Source organism: Varroa jacobsoni, unplaced genomic scaffold, assembly GCF_002532875.2.
Source record: "Varroa jacobsoni isolate VJ856 unplaced genomic scaffold, vjacob_1.0 scaffold_1193, whole genome shotgun sequence".
NCBI classification, from domain to species: Eukaryota; Metazoa; Arthropoda; class Arachnida; order Mesostigmata; family Varroidae; genus Varroa; species Varroa jacobsoni.
This window is the reverse complement of record NW_019214095.1, coordinates 42054-65675: the sequence shown is the minus strand read 5'-3', so window position 1 is coordinate 65675 and position 23622 is coordinate 42054. Positions and strand designations below refer to the sequence as shown.

General features: G+C 46.1%; 1 protein-coding gene across 2 annotated transcripts in view; it reads left to right on the top strand.

Moving 5' to 3' along the window:
* Window positions 1-23622, top strand: part of LOC111267479 (uncharacterized) — a 95870-nt gene that overhangs the window by 48344 nt on the left and 23904 nt on the right. The window contains exon 1 of one of the 2 annotated variants that reach the window (XM_022845754.2): window positions 16154-17679. The exons of the other annotated variant lie outside the window; for it this stretch is intronic. Coding sequence (XP_022701489.1) covers window positions 17241-17679 — 439 coding nt within the window. The 5' untranslated portion in view covers window positions 16154-17240. Of the gene's footprint in view, window positions 1-16153; window positions 17680-23622 lie in introns of those variants that run through there. 2 annotated transcript variants of the gene reach the window in all.

The following is a 23622-nucleotide window of genomic DNA, read 5'->3' as shown; positions in this document are numbered from 1 at the left end:
ATAGGCATGGGCTGTCGTTGGGTGCAAATTAGCTTAGGGATCTTGGGCAATGGGAAGGTGTAGTGTGGGCTGGTCAGGGGTTAAGGGTTTGTTAATAGGGAGGTCACTGAAGTTAATGACGTGTTGAATGAGAGTTTCTTGAACCTGAAACACTCATCGAGAGCTTCGCTGGCCAATTGGCCGGTTTTCGTTCGAATAAATGAACTTCAGGATTGTGTTCCCTTGTCGAAAGGCAAAGCGTTGGCTCACAAGTTCTGGGGGCTCTCGGAACTTCCCTGTTCAATGTACGCCACTAATTGAACAGCAGCAAAATCAGCGGCCCGGTTGCAGCAAAACCAGCATTTCCTCTATGTTTAGTGACTATGAGATTTCGGGAATACAAATGCAGATCGTAGATGTAACGACGGTAGCGGCACTAATGTCAACAGTATTACTAGCACGATAGCAGAAATATTTGTTGTGGGGGTCGTCATCAGAATGAAAGATAAAATGTTGAGCCAGCTGTTGGTGGCCACTACAGCTGCTAAGTCATCAGACGAACTCGTTGGCCCGATACCCCTTTACTTGCCAGGCAGTGAACAGGTACTCGCTACCTCTTCTTGTTTGCCATATGTCTATGAACACTATTAGTTGCCAACGCAGCTTACTGCTACCAGAAACCGTCCGATAAAGATTTACTGTTGACCTTTTCGGCCCCCCGGGAGGGAGCGTGGTAGAGAAGGGGGCAGGATTTTTGTTATTACCAACCCATTCGTTGCTTCTATCTCACTGCTGTTGACCTTTGCCGTCAGCATATTTTTTGTCCTGATCACAACCGAACGTTGGTTGTGGAACGGGCTAGTTGTAAGATTTCTATGAAATTCAGCACCGAGGCTGGTAGACGAAGGATGGAAAATGAAAAATGAAAAAGTTGACAAATAAATCGAATCAAGTGGGTTCGATACGGCGTCTCACTGCTACGGAAAGAGATATAGACGTATCATATACTAGTTAATTGGCAATGCTTGTTGGATCTAAATAATAAGATTTTCTTATAAATGTGTACTTGTTTTTAACGGCTAGCAGATAATTCTCATCTACGCAAACACAAACGTCGAATTTAACTTAACTACAATACGCTGTGTTTCTAAATGGGACCTCATTTGAAATCACAGAAGGCAATATATGAACGGTTGCTTACCTTACAGTTGCGAATTATAACTTTGCACGCATTTGACTTAGGGACTAAAGTAACTTAAAATAATAACTAGTTTCATGTACTCTCAAGTTCTAGATAATCATAACTTATAAATATCTGCGGACAAATGGGTCTCTTCGAAAGGACAGCTAGTTGGGGTAATACCACTTCCACTAGATCCCAGTAGCCGCCCAGGAAGAAAGAGATCGTTCATTTATTTGGTGGAATGATGTTTGTCTGTGTGTTTATACTAGAACGCTATCTGTAACTGAGCATCTGTGACAATGTATCGAAAAACTGTTGTTGCCATACTCTTGTAACATGCCATGTATATAGGTCGTGATAAGGAGTTTCGCGCGCAGGTTCCCGGAAACATGCTCTTTCATAATTCAGGTTAACTTTTCAAGAGAAAGTTGACATTTTATGGTCTTATCCACATGAGCGTTTGATGTTTGCCTTTTCTCGAATGCTAGACTGCAGACGTGACCAGATACGCCAAGTTCCAGCTAGATTCACAGGAGATTAGCGGTATTGTTTACGATAAGCTATGCGTGTATCAGCAGATACTACCCAAACAGCATTGTACTGTCTTGTTTAGGTGATTTGGTTACCTCACATTAAGTCAATTGAAATGCACAGATAAATACAAATAAGGCACAAATTTGACCTAAGACGTCAATAACTTTCGGACTCAGTAGTGTTTCCCATATACAGTGTTCCTTACCGATAATACCAATGGACATATTCACCAATTGCTTTACCATATATTTCTTCGTTATATACCGATAAATGGTCCGCGGTTTAATGTCACGTTTCTATCGTGTATTCGACAAAAGTATCTGGTCAGACGTTATCTGCTGAGGTCCTGCTTGTATCCAAGTCGATTTAACCTCAAAAAAATCGAATATCGTGCGCTGCCCATGGGTCCCAGCTACGGTTCTTGCGTTCCCCGATACGTCTAGTTGCGGTTGATGTTTTCGCGCACCCATGGTCCTCTCAACGCAAGAGACATGCATTCATCGCACAAATGACAGAATCTGATCGACGTACGTCTACGTCATTTGAAGGTCTTGAGGTAACGAGGATCCACCGTTTTCACAGGACATTCACACGGATCCACAGGATCAGAGAGACATGTGATGGGTTTGACTCGCCCGTTTCTGAACACCTTATACATCGCATTGTCTCTGATGGACACACCTGATATGTTCGGGCATTAACTCACGAGTGACACGTCTGCTCTACGGTTTGCCTTCTGAGAAACAAAAGGGTATTTTTATATTATTAGAAATAATTATAGCCGCCTGACTTTTTTTTTTGTCAGTATCGATAATTATTGTCATTATATATCCCGCTCCGTTTGTTGTCCTCTTTCTGCAGTGTTTATTAATCATCGTCATTTATCGCCGTCGCATGTATCTGTTGCCCAGATATATTGTTGTTGAGCGTTGTTGGTTGTCGATTACGCTGGTCAGTGCTTCCTTTCACGTCGGTATCGTTTGACCGTCACAATGCACAGAAACCTGTGCAGAAATACAACAGCAGCGTTGCAGTAATAAACCACTAGAACTTGTTACATGCGTGAGAATCTACCCATATTGAAATATAGCCGACGCGCCAGCTTCATCACAGCCAGCTGCCACTGATCACTGCTCTACGGGTGTGGCTAAAGTGACCGGTCACCACAGACGCACTCGATAGCACAACAAGTGCTTCGGCGGCCCCGACGACGACGACAGCGTAATTCAGTGGCCGACATCGAGGCTGAAACCAACCTGTGGGCAGCTTTGGAAAAGGCGGCGGAAGGCTTCGGGTGTGAGTCTTAGTCAACTTTGCCCCTGACGCAGCAGCGGCAGCATCATAACCATCTGCGGCCGGCGTTATTCGTAAACTGCACTCAGCCATATAGCAGTGCCATGACATTAGCGACATTACTTCGAAAGCTGTGAGTAGTGGGGTCAACTGCCCCGATGGTGATGCTTCTGGTAACGGTGATGAAGGCAAGTGTCGAAAAGTAGCGCTAAAAGTGCGCCGTAGACGCACCTCTGAATCATTGACGATCGAAATCATTTTTCTTCCGTTTCGTTCTTTTCATTTTTGTTTTAGTCGTTCGTTGCTTTGTCGCGGACGACGTTATTACTTTGCGTTTGCCCCGCCGTTGCCGCTGAGAGCTGCCGCGTGAGAATCACAAAATTGACGAATCTGGGCCATCCGAATTAGCAAGGTCACTCATACCGCGGCGCACTCGTGCGCCCTAGCAAAGACGGTGACAATATAAGCCGCTCTCTTGGTTCGATGGACCGTTGATATGAAAGACTGTTGCACTTGTCACAGGTGTAGTAAGTACACCCGATGTCAATGACGCAGAAATGAAGAGCTACATCAAACGATGCGTTACTTCGGAGGAGAGAGCTTCGGTAGTGGCAGGTGACGCTATAGCACAGCCAACAATATTGCTCATTAGATGATCCTAATGAGGCTTTTGAGGTCCAGGTGCCTGATACGTGGTCTCCGGTGCTTGGATTTTTCCGAGATTAAACGAACTATGCCTTATAAGCAGGTAGAATAGATAAATATACGCTGGCTATCACACGAGCATATAGGTTTTTTGCTGGTAATTATTTTTGGTTAGTTAAACAAGTCGCATTCATTGCGAACGGTGCCCATCTATTCAGAATTTCCAAGTGTGCTAACAGGTACCGTGTAACGACAAAGGATGCGTATATTTGAGAAATTAGTGTTACGTATGGGTGACAAGTAGCTAGATCAATGTCAAGACCCATAGAATTGCATATAATAAATACGAAAAAAAAAAAAAATAAAATAATTCACTTCGTGCCAAGCAAGCCGACCCATAAAATAAATCCCAATTTAATACAGCTCATGTATAATCGAATCAATATAATTGCTTTATGGTGTCCTTCTACAAACTGATCAGAATATACAGAATATAGAACTATATATATATATATAATGTCTTGTTTCGTAGTTCGACTCGTCTCTGTCTGTAAACAAGCTCATGTATAAAAAGCGTTCAATAGAGATAAAGTTTTACGCAACAGATCAGTGTGTCAATCCTTTTATCACGTAGCACACAATAATAATAGTTATGAGCAACTGAGTGGAAAGTACGATATGATCTGCCGCCAGATCAAGAGGACTGAGTCACATGGATAATATCTTTTACCGGTAAAAATCATTACAGGAACCGATGCTGTTATCTACTCGTATCATATCTTTGGGACCGGCCGTTACTGGTTCAAGCCCCAGTGACAGGGGGGTGATAAAGGGGGGTAAAGATATATCGTTAACAATCATACATTTGATTGAAAAACGGGTACTGCCGCGCTTTTGACTAGTGTAAATGATAATTCTAAGAACGCTAACTGGAATACGTCAACGAAATGAGGACCAGAAGTTTACCGAGCCCTTTGCTGGGCTGACTGGTCCCCTAGTGACTTGCGTGCGCAATCTATCTTTGAGTAGAAGCATAACAAAGATAGAACATTTGTTTTTACGTCGTCAATCATCTTGCCGTCCGTATTGGACACGCATCATAATTTCGCTGTTAGCCATTTATTTATATTATGTAACCGCAAGTAAGAATAAGACATTATCCCCAAATCTCAACGAAAGCGACAATTTACGCCGATCTGTTAATGTCAAATAGGCCGTACAGTGGCGGTACGTTGGCCGCAAAGCCTTGCTAACGATTTGGCGATCTTGAATCAACAGAGTCATGTAATGGCAATAAGATCGGAGAAGTCTATTTTTAATTTAATGTGACCACCAAAATTCAGCTGTAGCTTTAGTATGTCACAATATTTCCCAATGGAAATCGTTAACGGCCGCGATCAGACCCGTCGAACCTTGCAAACATTTCACCCATAGCGTACTGCGGTTAGACGCATCAGTGACTTAATTGACGGAATACCCTGCTGCCCTTTAAGTGTCTATGGAGACGAATATGGGATACGGCAACTCGGAGCTATGATCAAACTGGAAGCTCTATGATTAATGGAATTGTGCGGCATCCTGCCAACGCTCAAAGGGTGCAAGAACGATTTTTCTATCGGACGGTTCGAGCGTATCATGTATAGTTTTGGTTAGTTAACCTATTCCGTTTACGATAAGAGCAAGCCATAAATGCAACAACCTCTTTATCGAATGACACGTGGTAAACGCTCACTCTAATGAACCGTGTTGCGGACAATGAGTATATATCGTCTTCTCTAGGAATCTCGCTGCCGTCAAAAGTTCTGTTTGAATTTAGCTCGTCGTCGCATTCGTCCATTTACTGCGTCCGCTGGACTTGATCTTTACTTTCGTACGGACGATGAGTGCGCGAACAATTATTCATCACTAGCAGTATTTCGAAACGTCGTTTGTTAATTATGCGTGTGTCTACCGCGCTAATCACTCGATGACCCCCTATGTCACGCTACGATAGCGACCGTAGGCTGACCAGCGGCCTGCTGATCAAAAATCCAGCCAGTCATTGTTTGTTCAGCGATTTGTTCCCCGCGCAGGCCCTCCCTAGCCTCTTCTCGCTCTCTTTATCACCGCCTCTTTCGTATACACCTACATCAGCGTGGTTAGCATTGGTGACAATGATGGCGTTAAAAGAACGGCACGAACAACCAGCTGGCAACCTTTCCATCATCTACGGAACAGTCGGCGAGCCCAGAACGCAACGAGGTGCCGCGTACACGGGCCACCGTACGCGTTGTGTACTGTGAGTATGCCCACGGCAGCAAACGCCGCACTAATTGCGACTGGGCATCGTGTTACAGTCATGTCGTTTCTGGCATCGCGCATCTCCTACAGTTGCGGACGACGCGTGAAGCCTTGACGATTTCCGGGTGAGCTAATTCGGCCCGGCTCGATTCGACTTGCGCGGATGTCTATTGCTCAGTTTCCAGTGCCAATTGACGCTGACGGTTGCTCGTCTCTCGAGAAGCGACCCACAAACCGGTCTGTTCTTTAGCTCATTCATTGTTTGCGCTCGCCGGCCCTCCGCCCGCTCGTACGTCCTTTAATGTCAGCGTCAGCCAGTGCACAGCGTCCGTATGCAACGCGGTCGACGAACCATCGCGCAGCAGAATAATAAAGAAAATTTGATATGTTCAACGTCCGTTGTAAAACGTCTTAAGTAAGTCGCAAGCGTACGGGTGACGCGAGGATTATTGTCTCGACGACGACGACGATGACGATGACGATGATGATGATTCGCTACGTCGTGTCGGGAAGGGAGAAAATCGCACCGGATTGAAGTCGGCAGAGACGATGTCGAAGGGCTGAATGACGTACAATGAACAAAGATGCCCCTGTTTAAATCATCCTGCAAAGCTGTTAGCGCCATCCAACAATGGGTCTGTTCTTACTCGAACGAACAGTTCTTACGCGGTTGTCATACCGTAACGGGTGGATTGATAAGGGTAACGTACCGCGCTAAGGATGAAATATAGGCAGAAAGTTACAGAACCACTGTACTGCTTCAACTACTACGCACAGAAATGCTCTGCGAGCGATTTCAGCTCGTGGACTGGGTTATATCGTTTATGTGTTATGGGGGAGAAATAATGTACAATACTGTTAAGCAATTTTGCTAAGAAAATGCCATTGAAAGTATTTAATTGTTAGACACGACATTGACGTAATGTTTGTAAGTCGTAGTTGGGGACGTTACAATCGAATTAGACGGATAGCAAGTATCCCATATCACGTTCTCCTATGTCCTTTCTGGACATTAACCGCATAAAACCGTAGCCGAAAATTGCTTTTTTTTTATATTAATCAGGTATCTTTTTAGAAATGGTACCCTTTCACAACATTCACTAACTAATGCCACTGTAAAACGTATTTTATTATTTCAAGTATATATATATATATATATATATATATATGAACTGTGGACGAAACATACGTGAGATTGTGTATATTGGTTATTAGAAACGCAAATTTTCTATTCAAGAGAGCAATAGATGGGATCCTGTATAGACACAGGCGCTCAATGATGGCCCTATCGATTATGTCCAATAGATGGAAGCATGTACCTACTTTAAAAATAGGAATTGCTCTTGCATGCTCTTTCTGTCCTTGTTGAACATCCCTTTCCTCAAGTAAAGAATCGCAGGAAACACTTGACCTGTCGATACCCCAGAAAGTCCAGATAAGACGTCGCGATCTTCATTATCTGCTGTGTGCATTCTGTTGATGCCAGTTGACTAAATGTTTATTTCCTTTCTTTTCCTCTGTTGTATCCTTTTTGTCATTGTCGTCAATACTTCTTTTGCAGGTAAGTTAGCCAACTCTCCCACAAGAACAGGTGTCTATCGGCCGTACACTGCTCCCAGTTTTTGCTCTCGGAATAACAGCGATGCCGAGTGAAGGCCTCCAACCGGACGAAGTCCTCTATATATATATCTGCTGTGATTCCCCTTACGACTCTTCGTAACGGTTTGTTCTATTTTAAGCTGTAGGTCTGATTGATCCAATCGGTCGAATAGCTTCTGTTGTGTAGTGGAGGGCTGAAGCTAGAACACTAACCTGGCATTTGTCTACTTTCGTATGAAAGTATATTTATTTAGGCAAAATTAATAATTCGAACACAACCGTAACGTAAGTAAAAACGTATTAAGCGTAATTAAAATTAGGGCTACTTTATAGGCATAGGGAAAATAAAATCGTTTGTCCTAATGTAGGCGGGAGACTGCTTTTAAAAAATAATCTAATAAGTGTGAAAATGCCTTTATTTCAGCCTCATTTCCTAAGCTAACGATATAAAGTCACTGTATTGTTACCACGAATTAGGTGGCCTGTTTTTGTAACGCCTGTTCTTTGGCTGGTCGTTAGACCTTGAAGCTTTTTCTTGTACGCTTCGATGCATTGTACTCATACTTGACCTAAAATCTATGCAAATTGCGTGACTGCAAGTCATTTATTGGTAAAGAATATTGCTATTTTTAGTGCTTCGTGAGCCCCATTGTATCTATTGATACTGCACTGTTACAGACGCATGGCACCTCCGCTTTTCTCCCTTCGGAATTAACGCCGATCTAACATTATTGAGCATTTCCTCATTGGAACAATTTACTAAACAGGAAGTCATGGCTCCTTGCTGGCGGCATTTCTATTAGTTCTTGCTAATAAGACGCACTGATTTAAAGGCCAGGTGAAAAGTAGAATAAAATAAATAAATAGCGGTGATAAAAACGTAAAATGTAAGGGGATCACTACATATAGAACTCATCTCTAGTTCACTGCATTCAAAAGAATAACGAGCACTACAGCGTCAAAGTGCGGTCGTTCGCGATGGCCCTTCCCTTCATCGACCGGGCCGTAGCAGCATCGTCAGCTTCTATGCTACGGCCATAACACCATCTCTAGAAATACATCTCTCTTGGCAATCAATAATGCGTCTTATGTTCCCTCTATTGATATTGACAATGCAAAAACCTTACATAAATCAGAGAATTGCTGGTCGCCGCCAACTAGTGTTTTCCTGTATTAAAGTTAACTGCCCTCAAAAAGGCATAACTGGTTGTTACAAGACACCTCTTCTCCGCCGCGGTGTATGCTCCGTCGTGCGTACTCAGCCGCCCCCTTTGATGTGGCATTTGGATTAGAAGCGCCGTCCCCAGCGTAATGACAACTGGAATAATTCAGACGACTTCGTCGCCGAGCCGAGGAAAGTATCAATTCCCAGTATTCTTCTGTTTCTCCGACGGCCATTTTCGTTACCCGCTGCTCGAATGCTACAGTAGAAACAGTAGCAGTTATTGTTTGCTATCTATTTTCGGCGGTTAATTTGGCAGTAGCGCGCACCGTCGTGTCTAAATTCATATACGGAATACCGCATGATATATGGTATACCGTGTATTACGTGATACCGCTGCTAGGTAAGCAGTGGTTATGAGCGGCTGTTTGAGTGAGAGGTGTACAGGCAGGCGGGCCTTCACCCCGGAAGCTCGTAGTCGCAGCTGAAGTCGCCGCCACTGTCGGAAAAACAACAGCGATAACGAGCTGTGAGGCCAGTTTACGAAGTCAGTCAAGTCCGTTCTTGCTTGCACTGTGAAGCGTCCGAGTGACAGCCCATCGGCCGATCACTTAGATGATTGTTCGCAAACTTCCCGACAATCACTCAGTTCAACGCCGCCTTCAGTAAGAAAGTACTGATGATGACCATGGCGACGATGCCCGCGTAATGTGTGCAAGAAGGGGCATTGGAGCCGTAATGCCGTTCTGCCGCTGCTGCTGCTGCAGCTGCAGCTGATATTGTATCGCGCGAAATGCAATTTTTGGGCACCCAGTTTTGTCATGTGAACTAAGAGCCAACAAAAAGGGAAGACAATTAACACGACGATTTATGACGACGATGGCGTCAACCCCGTCATGTTGTACGTACGGGTAGCTATATATACATATATACGAGTGTGTGTGTGTGTAGAGTAGACATTGACAGATGTGTTTGTACACAGACAGATTTGTTTTGTACAAGTTCACAAGGCTGCTTACATGGACTAAGTAAGTGCGTTATAAGAAATATATATATATATTATGTTACGGAGGGATGTTTTCATAATATGAGTGTTATATGGTATAGTGATACACACATATGACTCGTATACGGAATGATTTAGTACAACAGCCTACAGTTTTATGTTTGTTGACGTATCCAATAAAATAATTGTAATGAGGAATACTGATGTATGTAGATGATCTTCTTGATTGCCGTTGAGGATTTAATTTCTGAGGGTGTCAAGGTCGGTACAAGCCATAACATGCACAGGTTCTGCGTAAATAAAATGATCTCATTTCGACAAATCTGGAAAAAATTGTCCCGGTTAACTCTGTGAGCGATTGGCTTATGCCGGCCCATGCCAATGTTATTTAATATGTTCGTTTCCTTTTTGATCTCGTGTGCCCATTGTGGCGTAATCCATATGATGATAGTCTGCGTCTATTGTCGCTTAGGAACCTCAAATATGACTCGGCAATTGTCTACCCGGTACGTGACGTATCATTGACGCATCACCGAATCGGCGTACTATGACATCGCGATGTTACATCGACTCACCTCTTCAAACTAGGGATGACCTCTATTAGGTCACGCTGCCGCAGTGACAGGAGCTTCATGAAGTTAATGTTTGCCGACACGCTCAAGCCCACTGTGGGACTTCGTCCATGATTTGGCATTCGTCCTGCAGGCATTAAATGCCAGGCTCCGGTGAAACCGGACAAGCCGCCAGAGAAAGCCGCGCACCTCATCTAGTCACGTATCTAAAGATGTAAAATGACATGCCACATCGCTCCGTACCCCACGGTATCTCCCGCGCCCTACCTAACACCAGCACTCGACTATCCCAGTCAGACGGTGGTCTGTTTGAAGGAGAATATTGGCGAATATTATAAATAAACGACACATTTGAATATTCCTATGTATATGCGTATGGGCCATCAGACCAAGTACTAAGTGGAACCTCTCAAACGGCTCGCTCAGTCTTTTCGATGCGTGCTTGTCTTCTAAACGCCCCTCATCGGCCGGCCCGACTAAAACACATAGCCGGCTATGATAGAACTGACTGCAGTAACATCATTGTGACCAGTGGGATACGCTGACGATATCGGCAGCGCAACATTCACTACAGCATTATCGGCATCAACAGTGACCTGCATTTCGTGGCGTAGAGGCGCCGTCTAGCTATCGGATCGCGAGGTACTAGCGCGTAACTGAAGATCACGAGACAACCTACAGCCTTGGCCGATGGCATTGCGCTGTACTGATCAGACATCGCCTTCAACTGAAGTCCAACTCGACTCAGCCTGAAGTCGAGTCGGGTCTCAGCTCGCGACGGGTGCGCACGAGAGCGCCCCAAAGCTGGATTAGCCCCTCTCAGACGACCGACAACTAACCGGCCGTCGGTGGCCTTTCGGATACTTGCTTCATGGCAAAGCCGGATTGGCGTTACGCGCACCGCACGCCGCACATTGATGCTGTTAATGTCGATGGGATCTCGGTGATGATGATGATCATCATCATAAAGAAACGATGGCGACGAAGTTGTTTCTCTTTGTTGCTTTAAAAATCTTTTTCGGGAGCATGAACTAAAGAGTCAAGAGACGAACATTCTATCGACCACTCACCGTATCTTCCCGCCTCTCCCCATATCTCAGCGGCGCTTTCCTTGCGGCGTTTGCTCTCTCTCTCTCTCTCTCTCTCTCTCTCTCTCTCTCCTGTCTGATCCACCTCATGGCTAATTACTGGAGGCACTATTTCGGAAATAGTACATAGTCAGTTGTAGTAGGCAAAGAATCGATGCATCGTTTGGCTTCGCACATCCTTCGCCATATCAGGGCCGCTCGCACTGCTGTTGAACGTTGTTGCTGCCGTAGCTCAGATCTTAGTCACCGATCCGTTGTTCTGAGCAGTCGGCCTGCCCAAGACAACTGGCGTAGTATTCGGCTCGAGCGAGCGAGCGAGCGAGCGAGCGAGATTCGGTCACTTGATCGTATTGGTTTCCTATTCAAGGGTGTCTGATTCATAACGAGCAAATCACTGCGAAGCCAGATACGGTGCAGCCACTGGATCTTCGGCGATTACGTTTGGCGGCGATCAGCCGTCAAGCGATGGATGCGGAGGAGGCAGCGACGGCGGCTGAAATGAGCGAGCGCCTGTATCAAGATCTATACTGACCTCAAGCAAGAAAGAGAAAAGCGATAATAACAACAACAACAACAACAACAAACAACACTGGAACGAAAAAAAAAAAAAAGTAGAACAATACATGTAAGTAAATACAGATACCGCGAGAGGAGTGTGCGGCGAGAATAAACATGTCCCATCTAAGGGCAGACACTGGATCATGGGCCCGTGTCGAACATGATTAAAGTAACTCGACTCAACGTCTTTGTTGGTATCGTCCTGGTCGTCCGGATGAACTCAATAATTTCAATAGAGTTTATTAAGCTGGCCCAGCAATTGAACAGGTATTAACGAAGGGGGAAGGATGAAGCTCCGACTCTTTAGTGATGGCTATACGGCCGCTGGTAGCCCCGCATAGCAAACCTCTTAGTGTATTATAGATCGTGAGGGATGCATAGCGACTGAAGATCTCAAGCTGGTCGCGGTACCGATAGCTGTGTTGACCGGATCTTCTCGCGTCTGAGATCTGAAGCTTTGAAGGTTACGTGCGCCTCGAGTGGAGAGACACAGCATTACGGTTCGACCGTGTATTCATATTGTGTAGTCGTACAATAGATGACGGCACAATGTTTTGATGTCATAACCGTGGGCTGGCTAGTACACCATGGACGCTAGGTATTGTCAGAGGGTTTCCTTATGAGAGTTTTGATTGAAATGGGGGCTAAAAAACAGAAAAAAGCAAATTGGGTAAAAACAGGAAAGACGTAAGCAGACGAGAGTCATCAGGTTATTGGCACAAATATCCTGGCACTGGTTTATGGTCATGCTTTTGCAGGCTTTGCTCGATAGGCCTCAGAGAGACAAGATATTTTTCATGTTTTACACCGAGTGCTCTTTGCTCATCTTCAATGACGACTTTTTTTTGTCATCGACTTCATCTGACTTCATTTTTTGGGGAGCGGGCGGGGTAGGGGGTAGTTCAAAAAAGTTGTGGGGCAACCTGACTTTGCCCGCTTTGAGAAGGTTAGTGGAAAAAAAAAAGCTACATAGTGAACCCACGCGATGTCGTGACCAGCACAGGTGAGACAAACCTATACACTTCCTCTCGGAGTGAACGTGAAGCTGTCGGCTCTCAGATGTTGTCCATCCGGAGGAGGAGTGCTTTAGAATACAGTGATTGAGCACTACGATATACCTTACACAACAAGAGCCACGATAATGATAGCAATCAACTTGGCCACGAATACAAGTGCTGCCTAGGAACTTTCCCTGAAGTCTGTGATTACTCCGTCGCTTAGGCAATGCTATACTGTTTATCGATGTATTCGTTGATACGTTACTGCGTATTTTTGCGGAACGTACGCACAGCCAGGTGGAAATCCTCAATCCCGAGGACCACCGCTTCGTCCACCGGCCATTTTGCCATATTAATGCGAGCCGACTGAAGCTGAAGCTGATTACGAATGGTAGCGGATTAGGCTTACAAAATAAGTTTAACTCGTTGATAATATTCGCTGAATTGTAAACCCACAATGGGATAGTTTTGAGAGTTTGTATGATATATATTTTTGCCTATTGACTCGAAAAATGCACTATTGGATTTTTGCGTTCAAAAGATATCGAACAATCTGCTAACGCCAGAGTTATTTTGCCCATGTGCCATTTACGAGAAAAACGGTTACCATTGGAATACCGCTTTCTTTGCGCAACAGCGCCAGCGGTCGTATTATGATCTAGTTATAAAAACTAAGTGAAAATTGACTCCAATTGAGAATTTTACCTAATCTATCCATTAAAAGGTAGAAAGCTCCGGTCACTGTGAATAGGCTTGTTCGAAGCTGTTGTACAGCTGCCTGTTTGCACTCCGCGCTCCCTTAGGCCGTTATATTATTTTTTCCTGAGCTCAGCTCAGCTCAAGTGTATAGTGAAGATCCACAGTCGTCGCAGATTCAATCAATGAAAACCTTTATTTTTGTTACAGCTGCTACTGCTGCTGCTGCTGCGTGGCGAAGCAGCAGTAACAAAATCCTACTGATCCTCAGCCTTACCATCCATGGGGACAACCTAAATATGACAATGACATCACCGCCGTAGGATTCTGCTTCCGTCTGGCCCCATAGGACCACCAGGAGTACACGTACAAGTTGAAGCCGTTCTCGTGCGTGCAGAAGCACTTGAGTGTCACTACACCGTCTATGGCAAACGCCGACACCTTGGTACGGGCCCCATCGGACTGAATAAAGCCAGTTGGCCGTTCCGCTACCCCTTTGTAAGCTGAATTTTTGAGTTTCTTTACAGTGACATACAGGCGACCGCTTTGGTCGCCTGCATGTCCCTGTAGAGCTGCGGCTCCTCGCTGATTCTTCTGTTTTAACTACTTTGGATTTGGTAGTTGAGCCCCCCTTGAAGGAACGAGCGGCCGTTTACATGTCGTAGCCTGTAACATCGGCGTTGTTCTTGCTCGCGCTGTTTCCCTTTGGATATGCCGTGCTGTTGTCGCTAATATTGCCGACGTAGGTCATCAGCGTCAATGTGCGATACTGCGGCGTTTGTCTCATTCGAACATCCGGTGCGTGCTTAAGGCTGCCGTCGTCGCTGCCGCAAATGTTGGCGGAGCGGTTAGGTCCGGCGTTAAGTCGTATAGGGATGGTTGTAGCTGGGGCGTCTTCAGGAATTGCTGTGAAGCGTAGTTACAGAACAGCGACGGCCCGCTGTGTCTTGTCTCGCTGCGGATATGCTGGGACCAGAAAACGGCCGTTGTTTGAGACGGTCATGTGTGTTTGTCTAGCCGTATCCATGTATGTGCAGGTATCGACAGGGGCAGACTGTATAAGGCGACCGATAAACTAACATCTCCTGTGTTGTCAACTTTTTGTTCGCTTATTTCCGAAGTCATGGGCGTCCCCAATGTCTATCCGTTCTACGACAGGCAACCCGGTGTCACATGGCAGCACGTCATACATCTTCAAGCTATTCGTTACAGTGAACATGACGATGCCCCCACATTGATTTTGTCACCGATGGAGCAATGCCCTCCCAGGACCTTACAATGATGTTGCACGGCATTTTCACACTGTGATCTATGATAGAAAACACAGTAGAATGTATAGAAAAAAGTGTACCGCGAACGCCTACCGTATGTCACCGTATACTGTGCAGCAGTTTCCTGGGCAGCTTCTGTGAGCGGCTCATCGGTAGGTTGGGCTGGGTCGAGTTCGGTTTATTCTTCATGACTCTCCCTTTTCGCGCTTTTCCCTCTTCGACGTTGAAGCTTCCGCTGTTGCGTCCGCTTCGACCGTTGTACGTACAAACAAGTAAATCTGTCTCTAGCTTCAACGTATGTGCGCTCGGCATTGTAATGGAGGACCGCACCAAAGAAAGATACGCCGCGGGACTCCTACACTGTCGAGTAAACGTTTAGGGGAGTTCAAGCCGCGTCAGCGTTCGTATGTGTCCCGTCGGTAATCGACCCGTTGATTTGTCGTAGCCACCATCGTTGTAGTTTATCTGTAGATGCTGTTTTCCATTAGAGAATCGATCGTCTGAGAAATTACGACACAGAAAACAAGTAAAACAAAACAAAATCGGAAAAACATAGCAAAAGGGGAACGATAGCTAACTTGACGTTCGAATTGAGAGTTTCTCAGCGTACGTGCAAATGTTTTGTATATACCATAGGCAATGTAAGATGAATGCTAGGACGTTGTTGTCGTTGGCAGTGCTGTTGGGCCGTGCCCTTTTCTCTATCTCTTGTGGCTTATTCCTGTCCTGTTCCATTTATGTTCTTTCGCCTGTCTCTGGGCCTCTGTGCACAGTCATATTTATTCTGTTGCTGCCTGTTGGGTTTCTCTAGCCGTCGGAGTAGCCAATTTCCCCGCGATCAATCGCTGGTACTCGTTCGGTCCTACACGAGCCAGCTAAGGTAAGCGTATTGCTTGACGGCGTTCTATTGTCGTCGCCAGCCGTTTATCCCGCCACAAGCAAATCACCAGCTACCGGCGCGTCCATCGGTCCATCTCTCAGCAAACAGGTGAAGTGAAGACGCGAGCTATTACTATTGCCTACTAGCGGGACGTTTGTACTTTAGTAGAGCGTCGTTGAATCCGTCCGTGGGACGTCGCTTCGCACTCGTTCAAATCCACATAGCCGGCGGCGTAACCGTCGTAGAAGTAGGCTAGTAGTCACTTAGCCGTAGGCTCAAATGAGCCTGCAGTGAGTTACTGTCATCTAGGCGTCGAGTGCAGCGCCCTCACACGGAAAGAGCTTCATCAGCAGCAGTAGTAGTAGTAGTAGTGCCGGCAGCACAAGCGCGGTCGAGCAGCAGCAACAGCAGCAGTAGCAGCGGCGGCGGCGGCAACGGCCGCCATTGAGAGAGGAAGCAAGGCTGTCTGGCTGTCTCTGGCGCTGCCTAGCGAGCCAGCGAAACATTGAACGAAGCACATGACAGGGGTCGAGTCTAGTCAGTCGAGCTAGAAAAGTCACAGGGAGAGGATCACCGACGGAGCTGTTTTCCGCGAAAGACACACTGAGAGGACGGTGGAAAGGGAGTCCGTCATCAGTGCATCATCCCTCGCTATTGTAAGGTGGAAATTAGAATAAGGCCGTCGTGTTGTTACGTATCGTAGAAGTCAACTCTTCTGTCAGAGTGGCGACAGTTTGGCGCTTGTCAGTCGCTGCGTATACTATACATGTACACTAGTGAAGAAACGTACGGGAATCTTTGTCGTCGGCCAATCGCGATTTTTTGTATCAATCGTAATAGTTGCATTAGTACAAATCATCTTACTTGCAAGCATCGTTCGTCGTCGTCGCCGACGCCGACACCTCCGCATCACCGTTGAGTGATCGATCTTCAGAGAGTCAGACTGGACGTGCGTATCGCGAAAGACATCAGATACGAAAAAGGGGCAAGACACATGTGTCCGTCTGTTGTTAGAGTTTGTGCGCGATCCGAGGGCGAGAGCGAGTTGAGACTCGATTGTTCTAATTATTCAATAACGGAAAGATCAATCACGCCTGGATACTTCATCATCAACTAGGACATCATTAACAGAAGAGAGCCACCGAATAACACGTTACGTGAAGTGACGCGACCGACCGACTGATCAATCAATCAACGGCTCGTTGCTTATATATTTTGAGCTTTTCGTTTCGCTGTGCGAGGCGGCCCATCGTGCGTGAATGTGAATCTACCGTTTACTATTTTGTTGTATATGTTTTTGTGCGCGGATACTGAATTTCTGTTGTGGTGCCAACCGACAGCTGGAACTGAGATCGACGAACACTCCAGAGGAGATCTCTCTTGGCTGCAGCGTTACGAGGGCGTGCTATTCACGCACCTATTTCCTGATTTATGCGAACTGTGAAGCGAATACGGTTTTGTTATAGAAACTTGGAGAATAGCTGGGCTGTGTCGTTATGGACGTGGATTGGAACCGAGTTCCGCCTATGGGCGAAGGACTGATCGCTCATCTTGCCCATCTGCCAATGCAGGATGAACCAATGGACCTGCAGAGCCCTCGTAATCGGCAGGCACCTGTCAGTCTGGGAGGACAGACTCCTAAGCGAGTGGGCATACCACCTCGTGTTTCATCAACCCCTACAGTAAATACTGCCCTTCTTGAACAGAGCAACCCAAATCATCAAAGTTACTCGTCACCTCAACAGCAGTCCCAGCACCAAGATTCTTCAGTTCAGAACCCTCAAGCGATTGGGTACTCGCCTAAGGCACCTGTAAAGATGTCGCCTCGCTTCATGAAGAAGCCGCCACCTCTAAAATTTGTTCCGTTCGCCGAAGAAGATGAAGACTTGCGTGACAAGATCGACCCAGATTCAAGTCAACAAAACGGAGCAGCAGGTGAGAGGACTCAGAAGCGAGTTATCCAATTAAATCATCACGATGACTCTTGTGATGAGCGGAAATTCATGAGCATGTTAGGTTAGAGGTGAGTAAGGTCAACTCACCATTCAGTGGCCGAGCCTTCAGTCTATTTTAATGTCATCGAGGACGGTTGAATGGCATTAGAGATCCGGTGGCTACGGAGTTTTGCATCCCGAATTTCCGAGACCTCCGCAATAGGCGACAAACACCCACTACGAAAGATGTGCACAGGACGTTCCGTAGAATAAGAGAGAAAATATAGCGTAAATATGTTCAGTGTCACTACCTTCTGTACCAGTAGACACCTGCGACAACCGGCCTATTTCAAACAATTCGCAGTACCGCTGTATGTGAAAAATTATTGTAATTTTAGTAAAACAGATCTCTATAAATGGCCATTAAATTTCACATAAACAAATGTTTAGAGTTTTACATCCGGTTCTTTTACTCCCAGACGGCCAGCGCCTTCACACTAGACCCCGCGCTGCATTCCCGATCACCCATGCATATTGTCTGTATAATTACTAAATGTCATTGTTTAGGTGAAACAATAGAATATACTTACTTATCAGTCCGATCGCTCGAAGCAGAGAGACCTAAATCCTATATTAAACCTGTATCTGTCCCGCGCTCGTCACCACATAGCGTGTTTCTACGAACTTTTATTGCGTTTTTTAATTTTCCCACTGCTCCTGTTTCAAACGAAAGGCGTTTCATGGGTTCGTGAACGGAATGTCCTCACTGCATCGAACACTCGGGCAGAAAGAGGAACGAATTACTCGTTGAAGATTATTTAGCTCTGACCACAATAGAAGAAGAAGAACTTTAACGCTCTCGGATCTTTCCTCGTGTATTATTGTCGATAGTTAGTAACGGGCGGCGATGGTACTGCACCGTATCTACGGTACCTCTCATTGCCCCGCTTGTCAAGTAGCGAGCAAAGGCAACGTTAAGAGGAATCCTGGACAATCCAAGACAAATCTGTTGCGTTCGTATAGGATTCGATCACTGCTGCTAAGGTCATGTCATTGTTGAATTGGGATAGCAGCATCGGCAGCTCTTATCACTCACCGCGCTTTAGTTCTATTGTACGTAATCGTCCGCTGCCACAATTACAGTCCACGATGTTCGGGGCGATATGAGGACAGCAGCAGCAGCAGCTGTCGCGACAGTGGTCGTAGATACTAATATTGACAAGGAAACTCGACGTTATCGTTAACGTTTAGCTGCTTTTTTTTTTTTCTTTTTTTCTCTTAATCAACTCACTCCTGGCCTCGCTGCAGGAGGAAGTAGGCACCACTATGCCATCAAGGCATGATCACCTCACGAACACGTTCTCAGTTAGTCATCAATGCGATTTTCTAGTTTCTCCACTATCTCACGTTGATTGACGGTTCCACTAGCAACGACAGAAGTGATGGCGACTGAAAGCAACATTTACCATTCATAACAACCGGAAAATATGCTCTTTCCTCAAAATTAATCAGCGTATTCATCCGTTCGTTTGACCGGGTGTCCGTCAGTTTCCTTTGTTGTCTACGCGCGGTCTGTCATATCACTCTACTCCAATAGCAGTAGCGGCTGTTACTGAAACGCGGACGGCGACCGAACGAGCAAACGGACAACCGCAAAAAAAAGCGACAAGCGTTGCTACTAGTCCCTTGATCTCCGGTCTCGAGACGGCGAGGTCTTCATGGTCGACAATAGATGACCGTCGGCCATTTTTCAACGATCACAATGTATAGCGACATTTTGTTTTCGTTGTCACCTTTATAGCGGCTCATTAACGCCCTGCGGTCCGTATCTAATTTACACCTAATAGATGTTCGCAGAATTATTTGTGGACGGGATGCTCGATGGCGAGTGACAGACCAACGTCTGTCTTTCGCCATCCAGGCAAAATGTTAGAGACAGAATTATGGGAACTAAGGAGCGTCGATTAACATCAACTTGATTGAGCTATATCAGTCTGTTGTTGAAATCTAACCATATACCGATGCGTCTATATGTGTATATATATATATATACATATATTTGCTACAAGTTGATAGAACTTGTCGTTCAGCAGCAGTCATCTTTAAAGAGTTGTGAACCGCTGCCGTCTGCCACCCACATTTTCGTTTTTTCAAGAGTGTACATACATGCATTCCTTCGACCAGTCGCCGTGAGAATTTTTTTATGAAGGCAAATTGAGGCTTCATAGGGATAGCCAGCTTGGTTTTTGTGGGAGTGATTCGAGAGTTCACGGGCATCAAGCATCGCGCGTATATACGCCTTCTTGTAACAGCGTTGTGTGTACTTCGATAAGTCTCGAAATGTTTTCGTGACCTTTTACGAAAGACGGATGGCGAACTGCTTGGCGGCCAACTCGAGTCCATCTTAATGTCGGACGTTGGTTGGACACGGCCGCTTAGTTCACTGATTCTGCCGGGGTTAAGAAAAGCCCCAGTAGCATTTACTATGGTAACGTACAGAAGATTCGCAGCGAGTTTATTAGAAACCAGGTGGTTCTGTCAGCCATCAGCCGCTTCAATGGCGGCTTTGTAGATTACTACTGGTCTTGAGCGCGATCTCGCTTCTACTGACGAACGATTACAGATCAATGAAGAAGACAGGAAACCGTAAGAGGCGCTTTTTCTTTTTTATTAGTAATCATTACTCGTGTCGTCGAAGGCAACGCTTCCTCACGTACGATCTTTTTGAGGCAACACGTCATTTTCGTCTGTTGTCATTGTCTGCATGCAGCAGCTTCTAAACTGCATATTATACTTATCAACCCACCCAGTAAGGGGTCACTAGCAAACAACTATGCAAAAAAAAAGTCTTCGCTTTGATTCACAAATGATAGAACCATAGCGTATTTGATTTATATTGTATTTTTGGTTGTTCATAGCTGCCCCGTAAGGTTGCAGCGATCGTTTAACTTGACCAAATAGCATCTGTGTAGAATTTACGTAGAATTCGGGCGTTTCTTCCTTGCTGGTTGGGTCAGTGCCGGCCATTGTGTAAACCGTGCGCCCTCCGCCTCCGCCTTCGCCTTCGCCCATACTCATGGCGGACTGAGTCGCCAATGTGTTCCTTTTTTCTTCGCCCTTTTAGGTCTGTTTCTCGTCGAGAGGTCTGCTCCCTTGGCCATCGGCCAAGCGCTGTGTCGCCGCCGATGACGAGATCTCGAAGTGGTGCTCAGCGTCTACACTTAGGTAGCGCGCAACCATCCTAGCAATTTGAGCCTCGTGGAGAACTGGAGGCGCTGCCGCTACTGCCGGCCACGATTCTGGTGCTGGTTTGCGACAACAAGATGCTGCCCGCTTGGTTCGTTGGTCGTCTTCTCGGTGGCTACTCGTCGCCCGATCGTTCCCGTTCCTACAAAAATGTTCTATTTCTTCGTCGTGGTTGTCTGCTGCTACTTCGTGCATGCGTGTATGTGCCAGGCACGGTCGCCACTTGTACGACTGCAGCGACCATAACTGGCGTTGTCTGCCTGTCTGCTGGTTTACTTGCTTCGACCGAACGAACGAGTAGCCCTCGGATAGTTCGTTCGTTCGTCTTTCTCTGGCACTTTTCTGTTGCGGCTCCAGCCGGCGTAGCCTTTGCTTCGATTCTTAGTTGAACCGACATAGAAGCGGCAGGATCGAGAGCGGAAAAGCATTCTTGAGCCGCCCCCTATCTGGAGACGGCGCAGCACTCAGATCGATGTACGGACGGACGGACTCTCACCAGGTCGACTTAGTCACTTGCGTGGCGATCCTACGAGCAAAATTCAACAGCGAGCGTCGAGTAACAGCAGAAAACTCTATCCGCTGTTGTCGTCGTTCCAATATTGCCTCTCTCCGTGCGATCGTTAGGCTGTAGCCGTGACTAAGTTGTACGGGCATGGCTGTGTTAACTGGTATAGGCTTCTTCGACGACGATTCTATCCGACGAGCCTATTATAAACTTAAGCCGAGCAGCAGAAAGACCCTATTTCTTTCTAGAGAGTAGAGAACGCGCGCAGCGTCAAGCGAGTCAAAATAGCACTAGTGCATGGTGCGCATGGGCGCTTGGCTGTAGGCAAATCCAATTATTGTCATTATAAAATGTAAAAAAAGAATACGATGCATGAAGCTAAACATCGCTTGCCCCCAGACAGGGGGAGACGCCTATGGTAAAGGTCAACAAAGATGCCACAAGGCGATACCTTAACGTAGAACGGCCTGAAACAATAGCAGACGCGATCTGGGAAGAGCGTTTTAATATCCACATATCGTCATAATAACCATCATAATAATGGATGCTCTTCGAATTTTCCACAATGTAACGATCAAATTAAACAGTGTGACTAACAATCAGCGATAACAGCCTTGGTCTTTGCTTGGCCGGAATTCCGTACGCTGATTGAAAACGTATCGATTTCCCTGTGGCCGCCGGTTAAACCTAGGTACAGGGTTAAGTTCGTCTTCGGTTATTGCATCATTTAGTACTAGCCGTAACTCTATCATTTCTCATGGGTGAACTTGGTGTCCTTCCGTTACTGCTGTCGCTGTCATAAAAGAAATTCTGGTTCAACTTGACCCACTAAATTATGAATCAAGATGGCGCGAAAACGGGGCTTGGATCCATAGTCAACTCTATGCTATTTCTCTGCTTTGTGAGCTAGTTGACATTCATGCATTCAATACACCGAGAGCGCGATTACTTTACATAGCCATAACCGCTTGCTGGGTTGACGGCGAACCCATTGGCGTTCGTAGGAATAGTGATCAATATCGTGGCGTTGGTAGCAGCTTTTGACCGGATCGCAGTAGCATCGTATTAGATTTTGCCTATTTTGAGCAAATTGCCGTCGTTTTCTACTATCTAAACCTTAGCTAGCCAGGAACAACATTCCTTCGACACCGACCGATTATGAACCGTGAGCGCCCCCGGAATTGACTTTGTTCTCCATGTTTTCACGTCTATCTTGGTTTTTTCGCTGGTACTTAGCTACTTGTTTCTGCTTCTGCATAGCTGAGTTTGTTTGATTTGCACCACTGACGGAGCCTACAACGATGCCGTTCGCGCGTGAGCCGGCGTACTTCAATTCAGTTCGAAATATATTTTTCTTCTTGTATGAGCTGCCTGACTACTAACAACATGTCCGGACTGACGTTGTTTCAAATTCGAGATTATAAATTCGTTCTTCTTTCTTCATTTTGTGCACAAGCTGATCTTCGCTACAGTTTCTCCTGCATAAGGATCTAAGCATACGGAATAGCCTCCGGCCGTTGGTGACGTTTACGTACTTGGCATGATCACTGTGGGTGTCGCTGACCGTACACATTCATTTTGCTACACTATCTCGTTCTTCCTAGCGCAGGGCTCTGGCGAGCTCGTCAGCGTTTACGTGCCCAATAGGCGTTTCCGACATTCTTTTGCTTGGTCCGCAGTTATAGAGTCGTCGCAGGTTGACACCCACGGCGTTAGTTGGAAGGGGCGAGCGCCTGAGAAATAAGCTCGCATGAGGATGGATTCTATGACGCTTCCAATTTCCTGCGTTCTTTCCGTTTCTAAAAGCGACGTTACAACTTATTCGCCGAGATCGCAGTGGTGCCGCCAGCCAGTCGGTCGGCCGGCCGGCCGGCCGGCCGTTATATTGTTGCCGGTGCGTATTCTAGCGGAAGCGGCCTCTTTTAAAAATGATTATGAAAATGACAATCAAAAATGCCCTCTCTAAAGGTATTCAGTTAGCTACCAGCCTTCGTCGGAAGGCGAGCACCCGCTACGGTTGGTATCACTGTTAGGCCAGCAGGATGTATACATGCAAGACGGCCATGTCACATATTACACGATCAACATCGCTGCGTGTGTGTATGTATGTATATGCGTATTTTACAAATACGTTCCTGTAGTTCACGACAGGGAGCTATTAGATTCGTGTTATTTCGCTCGTTCTGCCTAAAT